This window comes from Nicotiana attenuata, unplaced genomic scaffold (assembly GCF_001879085.1).
Source record: "Nicotiana attenuata strain UT unplaced genomic scaffold, NIATTr2, whole genome shotgun sequence".
Taxonomy (NCBI): Eukaryota; Viridiplantae; Streptophyta; class Magnoliopsida; order Solanales; family Solanaceae; genus Nicotiana; species Nicotiana attenuata.
In genome coordinates this window covers 114308-132353 of record NW_017672724.1, presented here as the reverse complement: position 1 = coordinate 132353, position 18046 = coordinate 114308, and the positions used below count along the sequence as shown (strand labels likewise).

The following is an 18046-nucleotide window of genomic DNA, read 5'->3' as shown; positions in this document are numbered from 1 at the left end:
CCGAAAGGCATCACATTATAGCAGTAAGTCCATTGGTGGGTGATGAAAGTTGTTTTCTCTTGATCCTCCTCGGCCATTAGGATTTGGTTGTAGCCGGAGTAGGCGTCCAAGAAACTCAGCAGTTCGTGTCCCGCTGTTGCGTCGATCAGATGGTCAATATTGGGCAATGGAAAGGAATCTTTTGGACATGCCTTGTTCAGATCGTTGAAGTCCACGCACATTCTCCACTTGCCGTTTTTCTTCTTGACCATGACCACATTAGCGGCCCATTGGGGGTATTTCGATTCTGTGATGGAGCCGTTAGCCAGTAATTTGTCCACTTCTTCACTGTCCGCCTCGTTGATTGCGGAATTGAATTTCCTCCTCATCTGCCGCACGGGCGGATAAAGCGAATCGACATTCAACTTATGAGTGGCGATGTCTTTCGGGATCCCCGGCATATCTGAGTGCGAGAAGGCAAATAGATCAGCATTGTTAGTCAAAAATTCACGATACTTACCTAGCTCGGAGAGGTTGTGTCTGATATAAGCCTTTTTTGTATTGTCGGCGTCGTCCAGGTGTACCGGGTCAAGATCTTCAATGGTTTCCTTGCAAGCTTCTACAACGTCGGGATCTATGATGATCTCTGCTGGCGGGTTGGTTTTAGCTCCTGACATGGTTGATTGATATGCCTCCGCGCTTGCCCCTTTTAACTGCTTGGTATGCGTGCAATCTTGGGCAATCCTGTAGCATTCCTGGGCGGTACGCGACTCGCCTCGAATGCTGAAAATTCCCCACGGGGTGGGAAACTTGATTACCTGATAAAAGCTTGAGGGGACGACCCGCATGGCGTGTATCCATGGGCGTCCTATGATGGCATTATAAGCGGTTTCCTGGTCCATGACGTTGAAAGTAGTTTCCAGCGTGACTCCCCCAGCCAGGACTGGCAGTGCTATTTCTCCAGATGTCCGCTCTACTGCATTATTAAAACCCGTTAGTGTTATGCAACGTGGTATTATTTTTTCCTCGAGCTTCATTCGCATGAGAACTCTCGGGTGGATAATACACGCGCCACTTCCGTCGTCTACCATGACTCTTTTCACATCTGTATCAGCTATGCGTAATGTTATGACTAAAGCATCGTAATGAGTACAAGACAAACCGTCGGCATCTGACTTTTCGAAGGTGATACTATCTTCGAAGCCATCATACCTTTCGTGAGCGATTGTACGCTTCAGCTTATGCGTGGTGGTGAACTTTACGTGGTTGATCACCGAGTCGTCGCCACCACCGATAATCATTTGTATGGTACGTGCCGGCGACGGTGGCCTGGGTGGTCCTTGAGATGGGTCGCGCCCTCTGGCGAAGTTAGCCTTTCCTTTATCGCTGAGCAGATCTTTCAGGTATCCCTGGTTCAGCATTCTGACCACCTCCTGTCGTAAACCTATGTAGTCTTCGATCTTGTGTCCTCTTTCCTGATGGAATTCGCAGAGGACGTTTGACCTTCTTGCACTTGGGTCAGATTTCATCTTTTGTGGCCATTGCACCTTCGTGCCCAGCTTCTCTAGTGCGTACACTATTTCTGAAGGGGAAACACAAAAGTTATGAGCAGATAATAATGGGGGCATACCTCTTTCGTTTCGAAGGGGCGCGATATGTTGTGACACGGCGTCTGTATGCCTCGGGGGAGGTGGATTAGGAGTTCTGACATAGGGCTGATGCCTTTCTCTGTTGAAGCGTGGGAGCTGATCCCTTCGTCCGTCGTTGCGTCGATCTCTCCTTATCTTGGACTGCACTGATGTTAGTCGTTGGGTTGGACCGTTGAGATCCTCTTCATCTGCTCTTACTTCGGCGCAGTAGGCATTATGGATCTCCTCCCATGTGGTGGGAGGATACTTCATGAGTCTGTTGAGTAACTTCTTGGTCGCCTTCGACTCGCTTCTGCTTAGCCCGTTTTGGAAGGCTGCTACCGCCATTCCTTCCGATACATTCGGCAGTCCCATTCTTACCTTGTTAAACCGGGCCAGGAAGTCTCGAAGTCCCTCGCCCGCTGCTTGACTGATGGCGAAGATGTCGTTGCTTCAGCCTTCTTTGCTCCTGCATGAGCGGTAGAGAATTTATCTGCCATCTCCTCGAATGTTGATATCGACCGTGCTGGTGGCTGAGAATACCATGTTAACGCTCCTCCTGTCAAAGTTTCACCGAACTTTTTCAACAGCACGGATGACACTTGTTCTTTTGACAAGTCGTTGCCTTTTACCGCGGTGACATAGTGAATCAGATGATCTTCTGGATTCGTGGTCCCGTCGTATATTTTCAAGTATGGTGGCATTTTAAAGGTTTTCGGGATGGGGTGGGGAGCAACTTCCTCACTGTACGGTTGCTCGACAAACCTTCCCACATCGCGTTTTGGCAGCAGCTTAGGGGCCCCGGGTATTTTGTCAACCCTTTCCTGGCGTTCTTTCATTTGGTCACGAAGCATTTTGTTCTCGTTTTCCATTTCTTCCATTTTCTTTAGGATGGTTGCGAGTGCTCCATCACTTGCATCGGTGGTAGTGCGGGTGTTGTTTGTTTGGACAGTGCTTGGCTTGTCGGTGACAGCAGCGATTTCCGCCGTCGGCGAATCTCCGATATTTTCGTGAGGGGTTTTTTCAAGCATGGTGTTTAGAGTGCTTGTCAACCACTCCTCTAACAGCTTTTTGACTGCTGGTGGTGTTTCTTTTACCGTGGACGTCGAAGTTCCTCTTTCGCGCAAGATCGTCAGATCCTCGAGTATAGAGGGCGAGATCTCCCCCTCCGGTGTACTGCTTGGTGATATTCTCGGTATCTTCTCTACCGGCTTCGTTGAGGGAGTCCAAGAGGTTGTTTGAGACATTCGCTATCGCCTTCGACCTTGCTTCTTTCTCTGCCATCGCGAGTTTCTATGGAGTGCGAAGGATAGAGATCGTTGCTTTTGATATCCCAGGTGAGAACTATGATTTCGACTACAGAAATCCCCACAGACGGCGCCAAATTGTTTGACTGAAAAGATGTTAAACTCTTTTTAAGCAAATCAATCAAAGAGATGAAGGGGTAAATCGTAGTCGAAGATAATAAATCCTAAGATCGTTTCAATAATCAGAACAGTAACAATGATAAAAGAGAGAGAGAGAGAGAGAGAGAGAGAATGATGCAGAGAGAAAAATCGGAAAGAGAGAATCGGTTTTTCTATTATCAGTTGTCTGCCTATTACAAGGCCCGGATCCCCTTTATATAATAAGGGATATAAGCTGAGTCAAGAGAACGACAAAATTAGTGTACTCTGTGGCGGAGCCGACGACGGGTCGAGGTCGTTCCTCCTCTTACCCCTGGGTCGTCCCTTCGTATTGTATCGTAAACATACAGTGGTGGGTCATGTTGACGGTAGGACGTGATTGGTCAAAATCGACCCCATACAATAGTGATAACCCTTGTTTTCAATTTACCGATAGTCAATTTTACCATGATATTGCACCAGGTCAATAATTAAATGATGAATACATGAATACTCTTTATGGTAATCCAAATATCAATGAAAATGATGAGGAAAACTATGATTTAGATGAAATGCAACCGGATTGAGATGATACACCTACTAGTCCTGTTGTTAACCCAACTGATAATAATCCAAATGATGCCCCGCCTGACCCTCCTGTAGTAACCTCTACTTTTAATAGACAACCTTCTAGACGGTGCGAAACATCTCTTGTTTGGCACTTTTTTATTCAACTAAGAGATCAAAATAAGGCTAAGTGTAAAACTTGTGGGACTTTGATGGCTCATAAATTTACTGGAGACCGTAGCGGTACGGGTAGTTTGACTAGACACATAAAGACACACCCTAAAGATAAAGCTAGATTTCTTCAAATGAAAGCTGCGCAAGAGGAGACAAGTGTAGATACTCAGGTTAACCCTAGTACCGGGTCAAATCTAGTTCAACCGAAAATTAACACTGTTACCGGTGGCATTTTATATTACGATCCAAATAAAGATCGTGAAGAATTGACAAAAATGGTTACTGTTATGTTCTTACCCTATAGTTTTCCTTCTAACCCTCACTTTGTGCATTATATTAGAAGAGTTTTTAATTCTACTTATAAAGGATGGCCTCGCACAACCGTAAAGAGCGATATTTATAAATATAAACATGAATATGAATAATATTTGCGCTATTTATTTACTCATATAAATTGTCGCGTTGCTATTACTACTGATATTGGTAGAAGTGGTAATGATTGTGATTATCTTACTGTTACCACTCATTGGATTGATGAGGAATGAAAAATGCAAAAGCGCATTATTGCTTATAGAATATTAATTCACGTCACACAGGTAAGTTTATTGCTAACATAGTTGCAGATATTTGTAGATATTTTTGCATTAGAAATAAAATAATGTCAGTTTCAATGGATAATGCTTCTAGTAACATTAATGGTATAGGCTTGCTTACAACTACACTAAATCCTGCATTTAGTAATATTTTTCATGTTAGATGTATTTCTCATATTTACCATTTAATCGTCGGTGATGGTATGAAAATTTTAAATGTTGAAATTGAAAAGGTTAAAATGGCTCTTAATTGGCTTTTTTATTCAAACCGTATAATAGACTTAGAGAATATTTTAAAAAATGTGATGAATTTGGCCTTAGAGAAAGAAAGGTTCCTAAACCTTGTCCGACTAGATGGAATTACATGTATGAAAGTTTACTTGTTTCATATGAATATAGAAACCCAATAAACGCAACGTTTAATGCTCGTGTTGGTGGTGATGATGATGATGATGATGATGATGATGATGATGAGCACCTTACAAATCAGGATTGGACTAATGTTAAAATTCTTGTAGAATTTTTAGAACAATTTCATGTTGCTACAAATGAATTATCTGGGCAATATTATCCTACTATTTCTAACTGTTTAGTTTATATTGCAGCACTTGCAGATTTGTTTACTCAATTTTCAGAGGGTGGAGTAATTTATCAACTTGCTATTGATTCTATGAAAGATAAGTTTAAAAAATATTTTTTCCCTATCCCCCCTATTTATGGTGTTGCTGCCATGTTAAATCCTACCATGAAATTAGGAGGTCCTCACTTTTGGTATACAAATATTTATAAGGCTTTATCACTTTCAGATGAGGAATTTGCTACACTTGCAGATGCAAAAGCCTCAATTAAAATAAATGCTCAAACAATTTATAATGCTGATCAACTTGCCTTAGATCATGCTAGACCAAATGTTCCAACTCCTACTTCGTCTAGTTCGCAATCATCTAAAAGAACTGCGGGCCTAAAAGTACTTAGTTCTTGGACGGGGTTCAGGGGTTCTCAAGGTGATAATATTGGTGATAGTTCACAACTAAATGAGCTTCAATTTTATTTGTCGCAGGGACTTGAATCAGAGAATCCCGACGGCTCCTTTGATGTTTTGGAATGGTGGAAGGACAAAGAAAAACACTATCCGGTTCTTTCAAGGATGGCTCGAGATATTTTAAGTATTCAAGCTTCAACAGTGGCATCGGAGAGCGCTTTCAGTCAAGCGAGACTTCAAATCGGTGATCATAGAGCGTCTATGAGGGAGAGCTTGGAAAAATCAGTACTCTTCAGAGATTGGATCCGTTCGGAAAGAAGAAATTTTGGACTTGCTGAATCACAACCGGAGATAGACGAAGTTTATGAAGAAATGCTAGCGGAACTTGCGGAGGATGCTGCTTCGCCCGGAAGTGGTGATGAACAAGCTTCTTTTCTGCCACCACCAACGAAAATACCTCCGAACCTTGAAGGATTTATGAAATTTGTTAGAGATAATATGTAGACTAATATGTAACTTGTATTTTGGCACTTCTTCATTAGTTTTTTTTCCTTTTAATGGTGGTATTAGCACCTTGTTGTGCTCATTCCATTGGGGGGAGGAAGACTAAGAAAGATATTGCCATTTTTTGTTAATGTCGTAATAATAAAAATTATAAGGCATTCCCTTGAATATTTCTTTACAATTTTTTTGTGTTTAAATTTGAATTAGAAGATTTAAGTCACAATTATATATTATAATTTACAAGAAATTGCCTTAGATAAAAAAAATTCAAAAAAAATAGCGCGGAACACTTAGGCTCGTGGGCCCGACCCGCTTAGCCCGGGCCCATGTGGGCTTAGGCCCACAGTGGGCCAGTTCCACCCTCCAGGACCGTGAAGTCCGGGACCGTTTGGCCCGGGACCGCTTGGGCCCGGCCCGTTTGGCCCATTTAGGCCCGGGCCAGGACCACATAACAGCCTTAAGGGGAACAAAGGGACCAATAAGAGTTGTGGTGGAGTGATAAGTATTCCTTTATTCTTAACTAGAGGTCTTGGGTTCGAGCTCTGGGAATGGAGTCGCCTTTGTTAGGGAGCGCTTTACCCTCCAATGTGGGATTTTCCGGCGCGAATCCGGATTTAATCGGGGCCCAAAGCGGATACCGGACAACGGGTGAGAAACAAAAAAGAAAACGGAGCAAAAGGCAGTCCGGTGCACTAAGCTCCCGGTATACGCAGGGTCCAGTGAAGGACCGGACTACAAAGGTCTATTGTATGCAATTTTATCCTATATTTTTACTGTTTTTACGATTTGAACTCGTAACTTCCTGATCACATTCAACTTTACTAGGTACACCAAAATTATTAATGGAGCCCCAGCATAAAATTACTGGACTTCAATCATTCCACATGTCCAAATTTTTCGACAATAAAGTTTCAAATCTACCCCTCCGCTTTCAATTACGGATAGTATATAATCGCATTGATGGATTCTAGTCACACCACGTGTCTAAATTGATGGATTCCAGCCACTTCGCCTTATCCATTTTATCACGTTATGAAAGAAAATTGAGAATTTTGTTGCCGGTCTTGCATGGTTTCTTACGAAAATAAGGTATTTTGGTGCATTTAGCAATTTTTTGACTTTTAGAGTTATAAATTATAGATTATAGATATCGGTTATGACTAATTTATAAATCATACCTTTGCTTGAAGCTCCACGCCTTGTCGCCTTCCCCCTTTTTTTTTTGTTTGCTAGATCAGATGTTTATATTAAACAACTAAGTAACGCGAGAGTTATAATTATTAAAAATTGGGATTACAGACAAGTCTCCGGAACAGTCTTTATTGAAAGCGAGTAGAACATAGGGGGATAAGTAGTGTAAGGGCCGCTATGATTACCCGCCATCAGAGGGGTGAGGTTCAATCCATGGTTAGCCAAAATATATTTGCTTTGCGGTAGATATGCCTAAGTTTCACTTGACCCGATTTCAACATCAGTAGCAAGAATATGTGAGTGGAGCTCATTTCTATGTTCGACCATGGTGTATAGTATTTGTGAATCAGTTTCTATTTGAAGGGGAGATTAATTTAATTCCTTAGCTAACCGTAAACCAAGCAAAAGTGCTACTAGTTTAGTCTTTCTTTTTCGACTAATAGCCTGTTTGGTCAAGTTTTTTTTGGGCCAAAACTGCTTTTTTTTTTTTGCCAAAAGCATTTTTGGCCAAAAATTGGAGAAAATCTCACTTTATATCCAGTAAATACAAACTATTTACCCTTAAATACCCATACCTAAACTATTTACTATTCCTACCCACGGGGCCCAAACTATTTACCCGCCTCCTCCCCCTGAATATGGAACTTTTCAAGCACCTACCAGTTACCCACCACATCAACCTGTGATCGATTTTCCTCAGCCAATTCCTCCACCTGGCGTCACCGTATCATCACCTGAATATTATGCTCATGGTTATCAGGCTGTTCCAAGTTCTTCTACCACCCTCTGCTCCTATACTGTGTTCATGATTTTAATAGTTACCGCAATTAATTATTCAGATGCCGAAAAAAATCACCCGATATTCATGATTTTCGTGAATTGTTGTTGCGTTTCTTCAGTAATTATGGGTGGTTTGACTTTATTGTACAAAAATTCAAATCCACCATTGAAGGACATTGAAGCTTGAAACTCATAACTTGGTTTGTTTGAGTTTTTAATTATTTTGATCCGATCCTATATGGGTTTGTTTGGAAAGTTGATTGGAGGTTGTATCTAAAGTTTTAGTCAATTTGGTGGAGATTTTGTAGTAGATTTTAGAAGTTTGGGTTGAAATATAGTTGAACAAGAGAAGAAGACGAATTTGTATTGTATACTCAAATAGTATACAAATATACCGTTTTGGTATACAATTCATTCCAACTATATACCCTATTAGTATAACTATATACTATGTTGGTATCATATGCTAGTTGAATCATTTTTTGGTTGTATTAGCTGCATTTATTAGTACAATATTTGATTTTCTTTTAATAATAGTAATATAGTTCAATATCTTGAAATACTTTATTACATTAATATGTGGTATACTATTTTTTTTATTTTTCTCTTTATGCATGTGTGTTATGTCATAGTAGTATAGTCATATAGTTGCCAGAAATTAATCAGTAAAACTGTATACCATGTTGGTATAGTTATATGCCATATTGGTATCATATGGTAGTTTGAACATTTTTTTTGGTTGTTTTGGCTGCATTTTTAAGTGAATTCTATTATGAAATTATTTATATGAACGTGATTTACAGTGCTGGAAAATTTTTGTGCTTATGGATATAGATTATGTGTATTATGTAATAGTTTTTATAATTATAGGTAATTGTTGGAACGACCCATACAACTATATACCATGTTAGTATATGGAATGAGCAAGTTGCTTTACGAATATTTAGCTTGCAATGCGAGCATGTAATTTTCTCATACTTTTATTGTATCCTTTAATATTTTGGTACAGTAGTATAGTCAAGATAGTTGTAACAATATTCTAGAGCAATCATATACTCTGTTGATATACATGTATACCATATTGGTATCATGTGGTACTAGAAGTCTTTTTTGCTACTTATATTTTTATTGCATTTTCCAATATTTTATTATCATTTCTAGTCTAACTAGTATATATGGAGATTTAGTGGCCGTAGATTATATTGTCTTGCTCCATCACTGGTTGGTGTTACTGCTAATGATAAATTATGTACTAATATTTGTAGGGAAGGAGATCAAGGTTTGCATGGCAGTCGCGTGGAATTAAAAAAGGAACAAGAAATAAAGAAAAAAAATAAAAAAAATAAAAAATAAAGAAGGAATCAAATTAGAGTGTGAAATAAGTTATGGTAAAAATAACAATAATACGATTTGGGCAAAAATAAATGAACAAAAAGAGAAAAAAAAATAGGAAGAAAATGAGAAAAAAGAAAAGGATAAAAGAAAAGAAAAAAGGAAAAAAAAAAGAAGCATGGAAATAAAAAAGAATTGGAGAATAAAGAAAAAACTCCCCACAAAAACTGCTATGGGCAGGAAATGTAATTAGTTTATGGGTAGAAAAACAAATGGGTAGACAAGGGTAAATAGTTTTGTTTTTGTGGGTAACTGTGTCAAAACCCCCAAAAATTGAGGTGTTTGGCCAAGCTTTTGGAAGGAAAAAAAGTGCTTTTGAGGAGAAGCAGAAGCAGTTTTGGAGAAGCAGAAAAATGTAGCTTCTCTCCAAAAGCACTTTTGAGAAAAATACACTTAGAAACAGTTTTCAAAAGCTTGGCCAAATACTAATTACTGCTCAAAAGTGATTTTCTAATTAATTAGGCAAACACCAAACTACTTCTCACCAAAAGCACTTTTTTTAAAAGTATTTTTGAGAAAAACACTTCTCAAAATAAGTAGATTTTAGCAGCTTGGTCAAACGGGCTATAAGGCTCTATTTATTAGGAATATAAAATAATATGGAGAAATAGGTCAGGATGATGGCATAAATTATCGATTCCATTTTCATGATTTGACTAAATCCAACAGCAAGCCCCATGTAATCAGTTTGATCATAATTAAGGATGGTAAATGGGCGTGCCGGATCGGAAATGAGACGGATCGAATACGGATAATACAAAAATGAATAATTTATCTGTTCCCCCATATTTAATATGGATAAAAAAATGGGTTGATCGGCTGATAATATGAATATCCATATTACCCATGGCTTCTTGAATATAATCACTTTTGGGAGAATTTCTAGTCTCCCAAACTTAGGAATCCCTAATTTTAGGCTTTACAAATGTAAAAGTTAAACTCATTAGTTATCCATTTTCTAAGTGGATAATATGATTCTTATTTATATTTAACCCATTTTTTAAAAGTTCACTATCCAACCTATTTTTTAATGGATAATATGGATGAATAACTAATTTTTTTATCTATTTTACCACCACTAATTATGATGATGAAAAATATGCGACGTCTGTATGGCAATTTACAAAGTTTACATTTAGATAAAAGGCTCAAATATGCCATCAAATTTAATGAAATGACATATCTATACCACTCGTTAATAGTTGGACATAAATATGCCACTGACATTATCGGTGGCACTATATAAAAAAATCGGAAAAAGCCTAAAAATGCCACTCAACTTTCAGAAATGGTCTATCCATGCCATCCGTTAAAAAATGTTCATTTCATGCCACTGCCGTTACACATTTGGCCCATCCATGCCATTATTGACTAACGGCAGTGGCATGGATGGGTCAAATAAAAATTGAGTCGTTAGTCAATAATGGCATAGATGGCCCAAATGTGTAACGACAGTGGCATGAAATGAGCATTTTTTTAACGGATAGCATGACCATTTCTGAAAGTTGAGTGACATTTTTAGGCCTTTCTCCCTATATAAACCCTTTATTTTTCACCAGCCCGCCTCCTCTCTCACTTTTTGTTACGAGTGGCATATATGAGTCATTTTATTAAGTTCTATGAATACCGAATAGGGGCTATTAATGTTTTTGACCACGCAGCTAACTATGTAACTTCTCTAGAAGAAAATATATAGCGGCTGTAATTATTTTTGATCGGCCAACAAAGTCTAAATAGTACGGGCTAGCCAGTTTTCGGACTGGTCATCAAAAATAGTTAGCGTTTGCCAAGTCATTGAAAAATAACCATTATTTTGCTGCATCAGAGACCGGTCCAGTATAATATACTGAAGTTCCAATATATTATGCTGGAGTATTTTCCGAATTTTGATCAGTATTTTCGTTCAGATTTATCTTTACATAAAAAGTGACTAAATTTTAATGACTTTTGAAACTGTGACTATTTTTGAATGACCACTAATACATTTCCTGAACTGATGGGCTGGAGTTTTGGACCAAGCCCAGTTAAACTGATGCACCTCAAGGCCCATTGGGCTTAGATTGAGCTATATATAGAAAGCTCTCTTCTAATTCTGTCCCTATTTTGTCCCTATTTAGGTTCTACGAGCAGTCAAAGCGCCATTAGAGTAACTCAAAAAATCAGGTTTGCATTTTTACATTCTGCTAATTTTTTTTTATGAAATCATAATTACAACATCAAATTTCATCTTCAATACATTGATTTTGGTGCTTGTAATGTAAGGTTTACATGCATTTCATTGCGTTTATTTTTATCGCACTATTTAATTGTTTCCCCTTTTTGTTTGACGATAGGGAGTGTGTATTATGAGAAAAAAGAACTGTTTTTTTTTCTTTCTGCAGGGGCGGAGTTAGAGTGTAGTTTACAGGTTCAGCCGAACCTGTACCTTTACTCCAAACCCTATACCTAAGCTCACAAATTTTTATTTGTAAAAATATATTAATTTAGAATCTAGTAACTTAGGAAGTTAGAATTCAGAAACCGTAAGCTTCAAATTCTAGCTCCGCCTTTGATTTTCTGCTTTCATGATATGAACTATATGGTTAATAATTCTAAGGAGCATAATTCTTTGTGACCTTGAAGGTTTGGTTTAAGTTAAATTGGTGTCAAAATCGGAATTTGAATTATTTTTTGTTTTCCTTGGTGGTGTTTGTTTTAAGCTTCAATCTTCCTATGCATTTTATTTTTAGAGGTGGATTTGGGTTAGAGTGCATGTGGTGCCAGCAAGATGATAATAGTAACAGTAAAATAGTACCATAGAAATTAATCTAATTGGCACCTTATCAGTTGTTGTAGCCTGTAGGATAACCATTTCCTTATACCCTCAGGCTCGATCTCTCTGCCAGTGAATTGGTATGCTGAATTTTGGATGGACTTCCAATCGGTTTTGCCTTCTAGGCCATTGCACATGCCACGACCTCTACGGAGGCTGAGATGGTTGGAATTTCCTACGGAGCAGGGGCGGAGCTAGAGTGTCAGCTATGGGTTAGGTCGAACCCAATAGCTTTGGTTCAAACCTTGTATTTGTCTTAAAAATTCATTAAATGTGTACAAATTATTAATTTAGAACCCAATAGTGTTTCCTGGCTCCGCTTCTGCTATGGAGATCTCCATAATGTAGTGTTTCCTAAGTGTGACGATTATGCTGACTGAGAAGGCTAAAAGTGGATGATGTAGACGTTTAGTCACATGGAGGATGTTGTTATGAATATAAATAATGACTTCGGTAAGAGTAATACAAAATGAAAGCTAAAGGATCCGTATAAGCAATATCAAATTCTTGGGATTAAGGCTTAGTTATTGTTTTTTATGCTGACTGGAGGTTCAGTGTTATTAGGAGCTTTTAGTCGATTAGAGACTTGTGATCAGTGTTGTGATAATTGTTGGGTTCAGGAATCCTGTAGTTTTAAAGAATTCTATTGCCTTAGAGGCCAACTTCTTTACCAGTGATACCTATTTAAATTTTTTTTTTACCAGTTTTGAAAATAAATGGTTCAAAGTAGAGAGGATCATATGGCTGACCAAATTGGTAATGAAATTAAGGCGCAATCGGTTCATCAATCGATCGACTAGCCATTGATGTTGTTTGGTAATCTATAGGAGAGAGTGAGCTAAATAATGTTCTCGTATAAGATCTAAACAAAGCCTTTTTCTTAAGTTGTGCCCTAATAAAGCTATAAGTTTAGCCTTAAGTAGTTGGTGGCCAATGGTTTTTCCAAACAGTTTGATTATGATTGAGTAGGAGTGGCAAATGGGCGGGTCGGGTCGGATATGGCTCGGGTCGAAACGGATAATGAAAAAACGGATCAATTATCCGACCCGACCCATATTTAATACGGATAAAAAACGGGTTAACCGGCGGATAATATGGGTTACCCATATTATCCATGACTTTTTGTATATGATCATTTTTGGGAGAATTCTTACTCTCCCTAACTTGAGGAACCCCCAATTTGAGGTTTTACAAATCTAAAAGTTAGACCCATTGATTATCCATTGGTTACTCATTCGTTATCCATTTTCTAAATGGTTAATATGGTTCTTATCCATATTTGACCCGTTTTTAAAAAGTTCATTATCCAACTCATTTTTTAGTGGATAATATGAGTGGTTAACTGCTTTCTTTGAACCATTTTGCCACCCCTATGATTGAGTGCTTCCAAGGAGAGTACAATCGAGCTTTATCAATTGCTGTAAGTGGTATGAAATCTTCCGTATCAAAAGGGTTGTCCCCTTCATCATTTAGATCAATGTCTACAACTTCAACTTGAAATAGAGAATTTGAAGTTGAAGACTTTTGTAGTAGTATTTCAAGTGAAATAATTAACTCTCAAAACTTTAACTGTTTTTTCAATTGAAATTCATGTCCAAACACAGTTGATTCAACTTCCAAATGCTCTTCTTGAACTTCAACTTGAAGCACTCATTTTTTATTTTTTAACCAAATTTTATCCAAACAGGCATAAAACTTTCATCCTCTTTATTTGAAGGTGAAGATCAGCCTCCAAAAGAAAATATTCTTAATTTGAGAATCCAACTATATTATGTCGGTATGGTCCTAGATTCCTGGTCAACTTTTGGAAGGGTTTCCATTTTTTGCTTCCCTGAAGTATACTACTCATTCGACATTTTCTTTGCTCTTGCAAAACGAAATGTAACACTATTGTTTTTATCATATCGAAAGTGGCAAAGTTTTGAAAACATGTCTAGAAATAAAAAATAGTCGAATGATTTTGCACCCATGATTTTCTTCAACATGAGTTGATGGTTAAGTTTGGACTACTTTTTCTCTTTTGTTAATTCGTTGGAGTTTATGTTTACACATTGTGTACTATTTCTCGAAGAAAGATGCAGAATTTTTAATTTGTATGATTCCATGAAAGCATGTACCAGACCTGGTTTTTCTTCGATTTTCTTTTTGTTTTCCTGTTTGCAAAAGAAACAGGAGAATTACTATCTTGTAAAATTTCATGAAAGCATAACCCACCCCCCCAACTCACTCAAAGAAGGGAAAGTTAGTCTTTTTCACCAAAAAATGGTGCTTTGAAACTTAAAAGCTTTGGATTGGAGCGTAACTTGATTCAAGTAGTAGACACTTCGAAACCTCAGTAGTATTCTCGACTTTCTGCAAATTTAGTTAGTTGCCTAGGAAGAAAAGAGACAATGTGATTTCCTTACTCAAATCTTAGTCAATGCAGATGTGAATATATCTGTGTGCTATTGATATGATGAAAAGACTATATCTACTGGCTCTTTTATGTAACTCTATTTGGTAATGACCTTAGATAATGCTCGACCTTCTGCAAATTTAGTTATTTGCACAGGGAGAACAAAGAAGAAAAAATAATATATGAATACCTTCATGAGACCCCAGTCAGTCAGTACATATGTGAATATATGAACATGCTATTAATTTGATGAATAAACTACATCTGCATGCTCTTGTATACCTTTGTTATCTCTTATAATCTGGTACTTAGTGGTTATCTTGCTTCATTTTTTCAGGTTGAGACGTTGACAAAAACATGGCTAAGCATCATCCTGATTTGATCATGTGCCGAAAGCAGCCAGGAATAGCTATTGGCCGTCTTTGTGAGAAATGTGATGGCAAGTGTGTTATATGTGATTCTTATGTGCGTCCTTGCACTTTGGTACGAGTTTGTGATGAATGCAACTATGGTTCTTTTCAGGGTCGTTGCGTGATCTGCGGAGGTGTAGGTATTTCGGATGCTTACTATTGCAAAGAGTGTACACAGCAGGAGAAAGACAGGGATGGTTGTCCTAAGATAGTCAATCTTGGGAGTGCTAAAACTGATCTGTTCTATGAACGTAAAAAATATGGTTTCAAGAAAAGATAGTATGGGTTTTCTCGTTTAGTTCTCACCATAATATTCCAGGAGTATCGTGCAAGTTTGACAGCATCACAATCTTCAGCATTCACTCTATGTTTCCTGGCATCGGGAGTTTAACATTTTTTGTACCAGATGAGATATTATAACTTGTATTTTCTGTAGCAACATCTTGTTTAGGCTTAAAGTAAATGTTGAACATAAATGTCTGTTGTTCGGGTGTTTGTGATGGTTTGCTGATGTCTTTATAACAGGGTGATTGCAGGGCTTTCTTTCACAAACTGAAGTATATTAGTATAAGAATGCTGCATTCGAATTCACGTTTCAGCAACATGAGGTTCATTTAATTTGTGTGTAGAGACGGATTCAGGATTTAAAGTTTATAGGTTTACAATAGTCTCAAGTTAATATGTAATAATAACTGAGTATTATAAACACATATATAAGGTTTTCACAATAGTTAGGGGTGTCCATGGTTCGGTTTGGATTGGGTTTTTCTTAAAAAGAAATCAAACCAAGTAAGTCGCTCTTTCAATATTAGAGAGATATATTTTACATCCCAGAGGGGCTATAATTGGAGATACCATTGTTTCTGGTGCAGAAGTTCCTATAAAAATGGGAAATGCCCTACCTTTGAGTGCGGTTTGAACTATTGATTTACGTAATTGGAAATAACCAATTAGGTTTGCGATGAAACCTAGAAATCGATCACTGATCCAATTTGAGTACCTCTGCAGGATAGACCTCAACAGAAAACTGAAGAGTAACGGCAGCAAGTGATTGAGTTCACTAGTTCCTCATATAAAATTATTGACTCTAGAGATATAGTAATATGGAGAAGACAAAATTGTTTCAAGCACCGACAGAACCAACCAAAACAAACCAATTAAGTCATTTTTTTCTCGATTCGGTTTATGTCGGGTTTTGTCGGTTTTTCGATTTTTTCGGTTATTTGTCGGTTTTTTCTTAAATATAAGACATACACTACCAAACACATTCCGGCGACTACATTTTCAACGTAACACCATCAAATCAATTGCCCTTTGAGAAATCTATCGTTTACAAAGATATATTGACAATAATTGAATCAAATAGTGATGAATAATTTAAGGACTCAATTAAAAATAAATTATTTTTAACATGAAATAGATTCTTACACTTAACAAAAGAAAACTACCAATCAAACTAGAATGTAAAGGCAAAGAACTGTTCTAAAAGTGCAAACGATTAACATTTACCATAAAATTTTAGAAACTTTGTACAAATATATATATATATTCAATAGCTATTGGATTCCTAATAAACCCGTAAGTAATACTCTAGATCCGCCACTCTCGCCTATGTGTTTCATTCTCATATATAGGCAGACAATATATCCGCACAACTTCACATTTTTTCAATTGTTCACTTTTGTCAAATTAATACTCCATTTTCTACAACTTCTAGATGCAAATTGTCAGTAAACAATGCAGGATCATTTGTGTTTTGCACCTATAAGAAAGCTTAAGAATTTGTTGCATTATAAGTAGTTGCTGTGATTTCATTCAGGTAATAATGCAGTATTCTCACAACTCATTATCTAATTTAAAACATTGTCGGAATATTCGGACGGTATCCCAAGAACTCGGGTGTGTTTCAGATAAGTTCCGGACCATTTTAGAGTTGAGAGGCAGATCTGGTGCTAGTGTGTCGCACTTGCGAGGTATGATGCGCAGGTGTAACGTCGCTCACATGCTCTTGCATTGGACGCTAAACACATGACACATGTCTACATATTATCTTATTACTAAATCATAGTTAATTAGTATTCATTCTCACATTAATTTAAGACTTAACCATAATGGATTAGTACAATTTAATATAAACACGGGTACGCATAATACATGCCAAAATATACTGTACTTTATGTGCTTGTTGATCTACTGACATTATATTTATAACATACACGTGATACTCATAAGGTACATACTCATTACTAAATTATTAATTGGATTTTTACGATCCTTTGCATGATACTATATGCCAAATATATTGTACTATCAACTATGTGTGTTTGTTGATTTACTGACATTATATTTATACACATACACGTGATACTCAGAAGGTACATATATTCATTGTTAAATCATTAATTGGAATTTCTTTCTTTACTTCTTGTTTTTATTTTACTTTATAATATTTTGTTTTCTCTTAAACCCCAAAAATAAAAGGAAAAAACAGAATTGATCTCATCACTCTGTAACAGATTCATACCTACCCAGTCCCCACTTCCCTTTCTCTAGGAAAAATGCATAGCACACTGGCACTCTCTCATTCACACACAAAATATTTCTAACCAAACTTTTCATTCTTCAAAATACTCCTTTTTTGTTACTTACTCGGTGTTCGATATCGACTTTAGGGTCTGATTAATTTGGATTCATTGTGGAAAATTTTAGGGGACAAAGTGCTATATTCTAAAGGAAAATCCATCTACAGTGCTCAAATGCCAGACTTCTAATTAAGAAAGTACTTACTAGTTCATCAGAGGAGGACCTATGTGCAATATTGAGCGGTCATCGGACCCCGTAAATTTCGGTAGAAATTTTATATATGTATATGTGTATACCTTAAAAATGATAAATTTAAATCACTTGGCACCCTAAATACCAAAAGCCTTTACGGGGCACTGGTTGAGCAGAATATTGTGCTCCCGTCGCATTAAAATTCTAGATCCGCCTCTGTACTAAACCACAATTGTTAGTGGTAACTGGTAACTATCCCTTATACTTGATCTCTTTCTTACTCTCGCTCTGAGGCGGAGCTAGGATTTGAAACTTATGGGTTCGGGATTCTAGTTTTTTCAGTTACTGGATTCTAACTTAATAATTTGCGCATATTCAATAAATTTCTTAAGACAAATATAAGATTTGAACTAAAGCTACTGAGTTCGGCCGAACTCGTAACCGAAGGGCTGGCTCTGCCCCTGCTCTCGCTATATATA

The 18046-nt window shown here is 37.4% G+C and overlaps 1 protein-coding gene across 1 annotated transcript; it reads left to right on the top strand.

Annotated features, from left to right (window-relative positions):
* The first annotated feature begins 11258 nt into the window (after positions 1–11258).
* Positions 11259–15390, top strand: LOC109214276 (PHD finger-like domain-containing protein 5B). The gene is made up of 2 exons (XM_019378176.1): positions 11259–11338; positions 14720–15390. The coding sequence occupies exon 2, from the start codon at positions 14740–14742 to the stop codon at positions 15070–15072; it is 333 nt and encodes a 110-aa protein (XP_019233721.1). The 5' UTR covers positions 11259–11338; positions 14720–14739; the 3' UTR covers positions 15073–15390.
* The last annotated feature ends 2656 nt before the right edge of the window (positions 15391–18046 follow it).

Coding starts and splice junctions, on each gene's coding strand:
- LOC109214276 (XM_019378176.1), top strand. CDS start 14,740: ATGGCTAAGCATCATCCTGATTTGATCATGTGCCGAAAGCAGCCAGGA.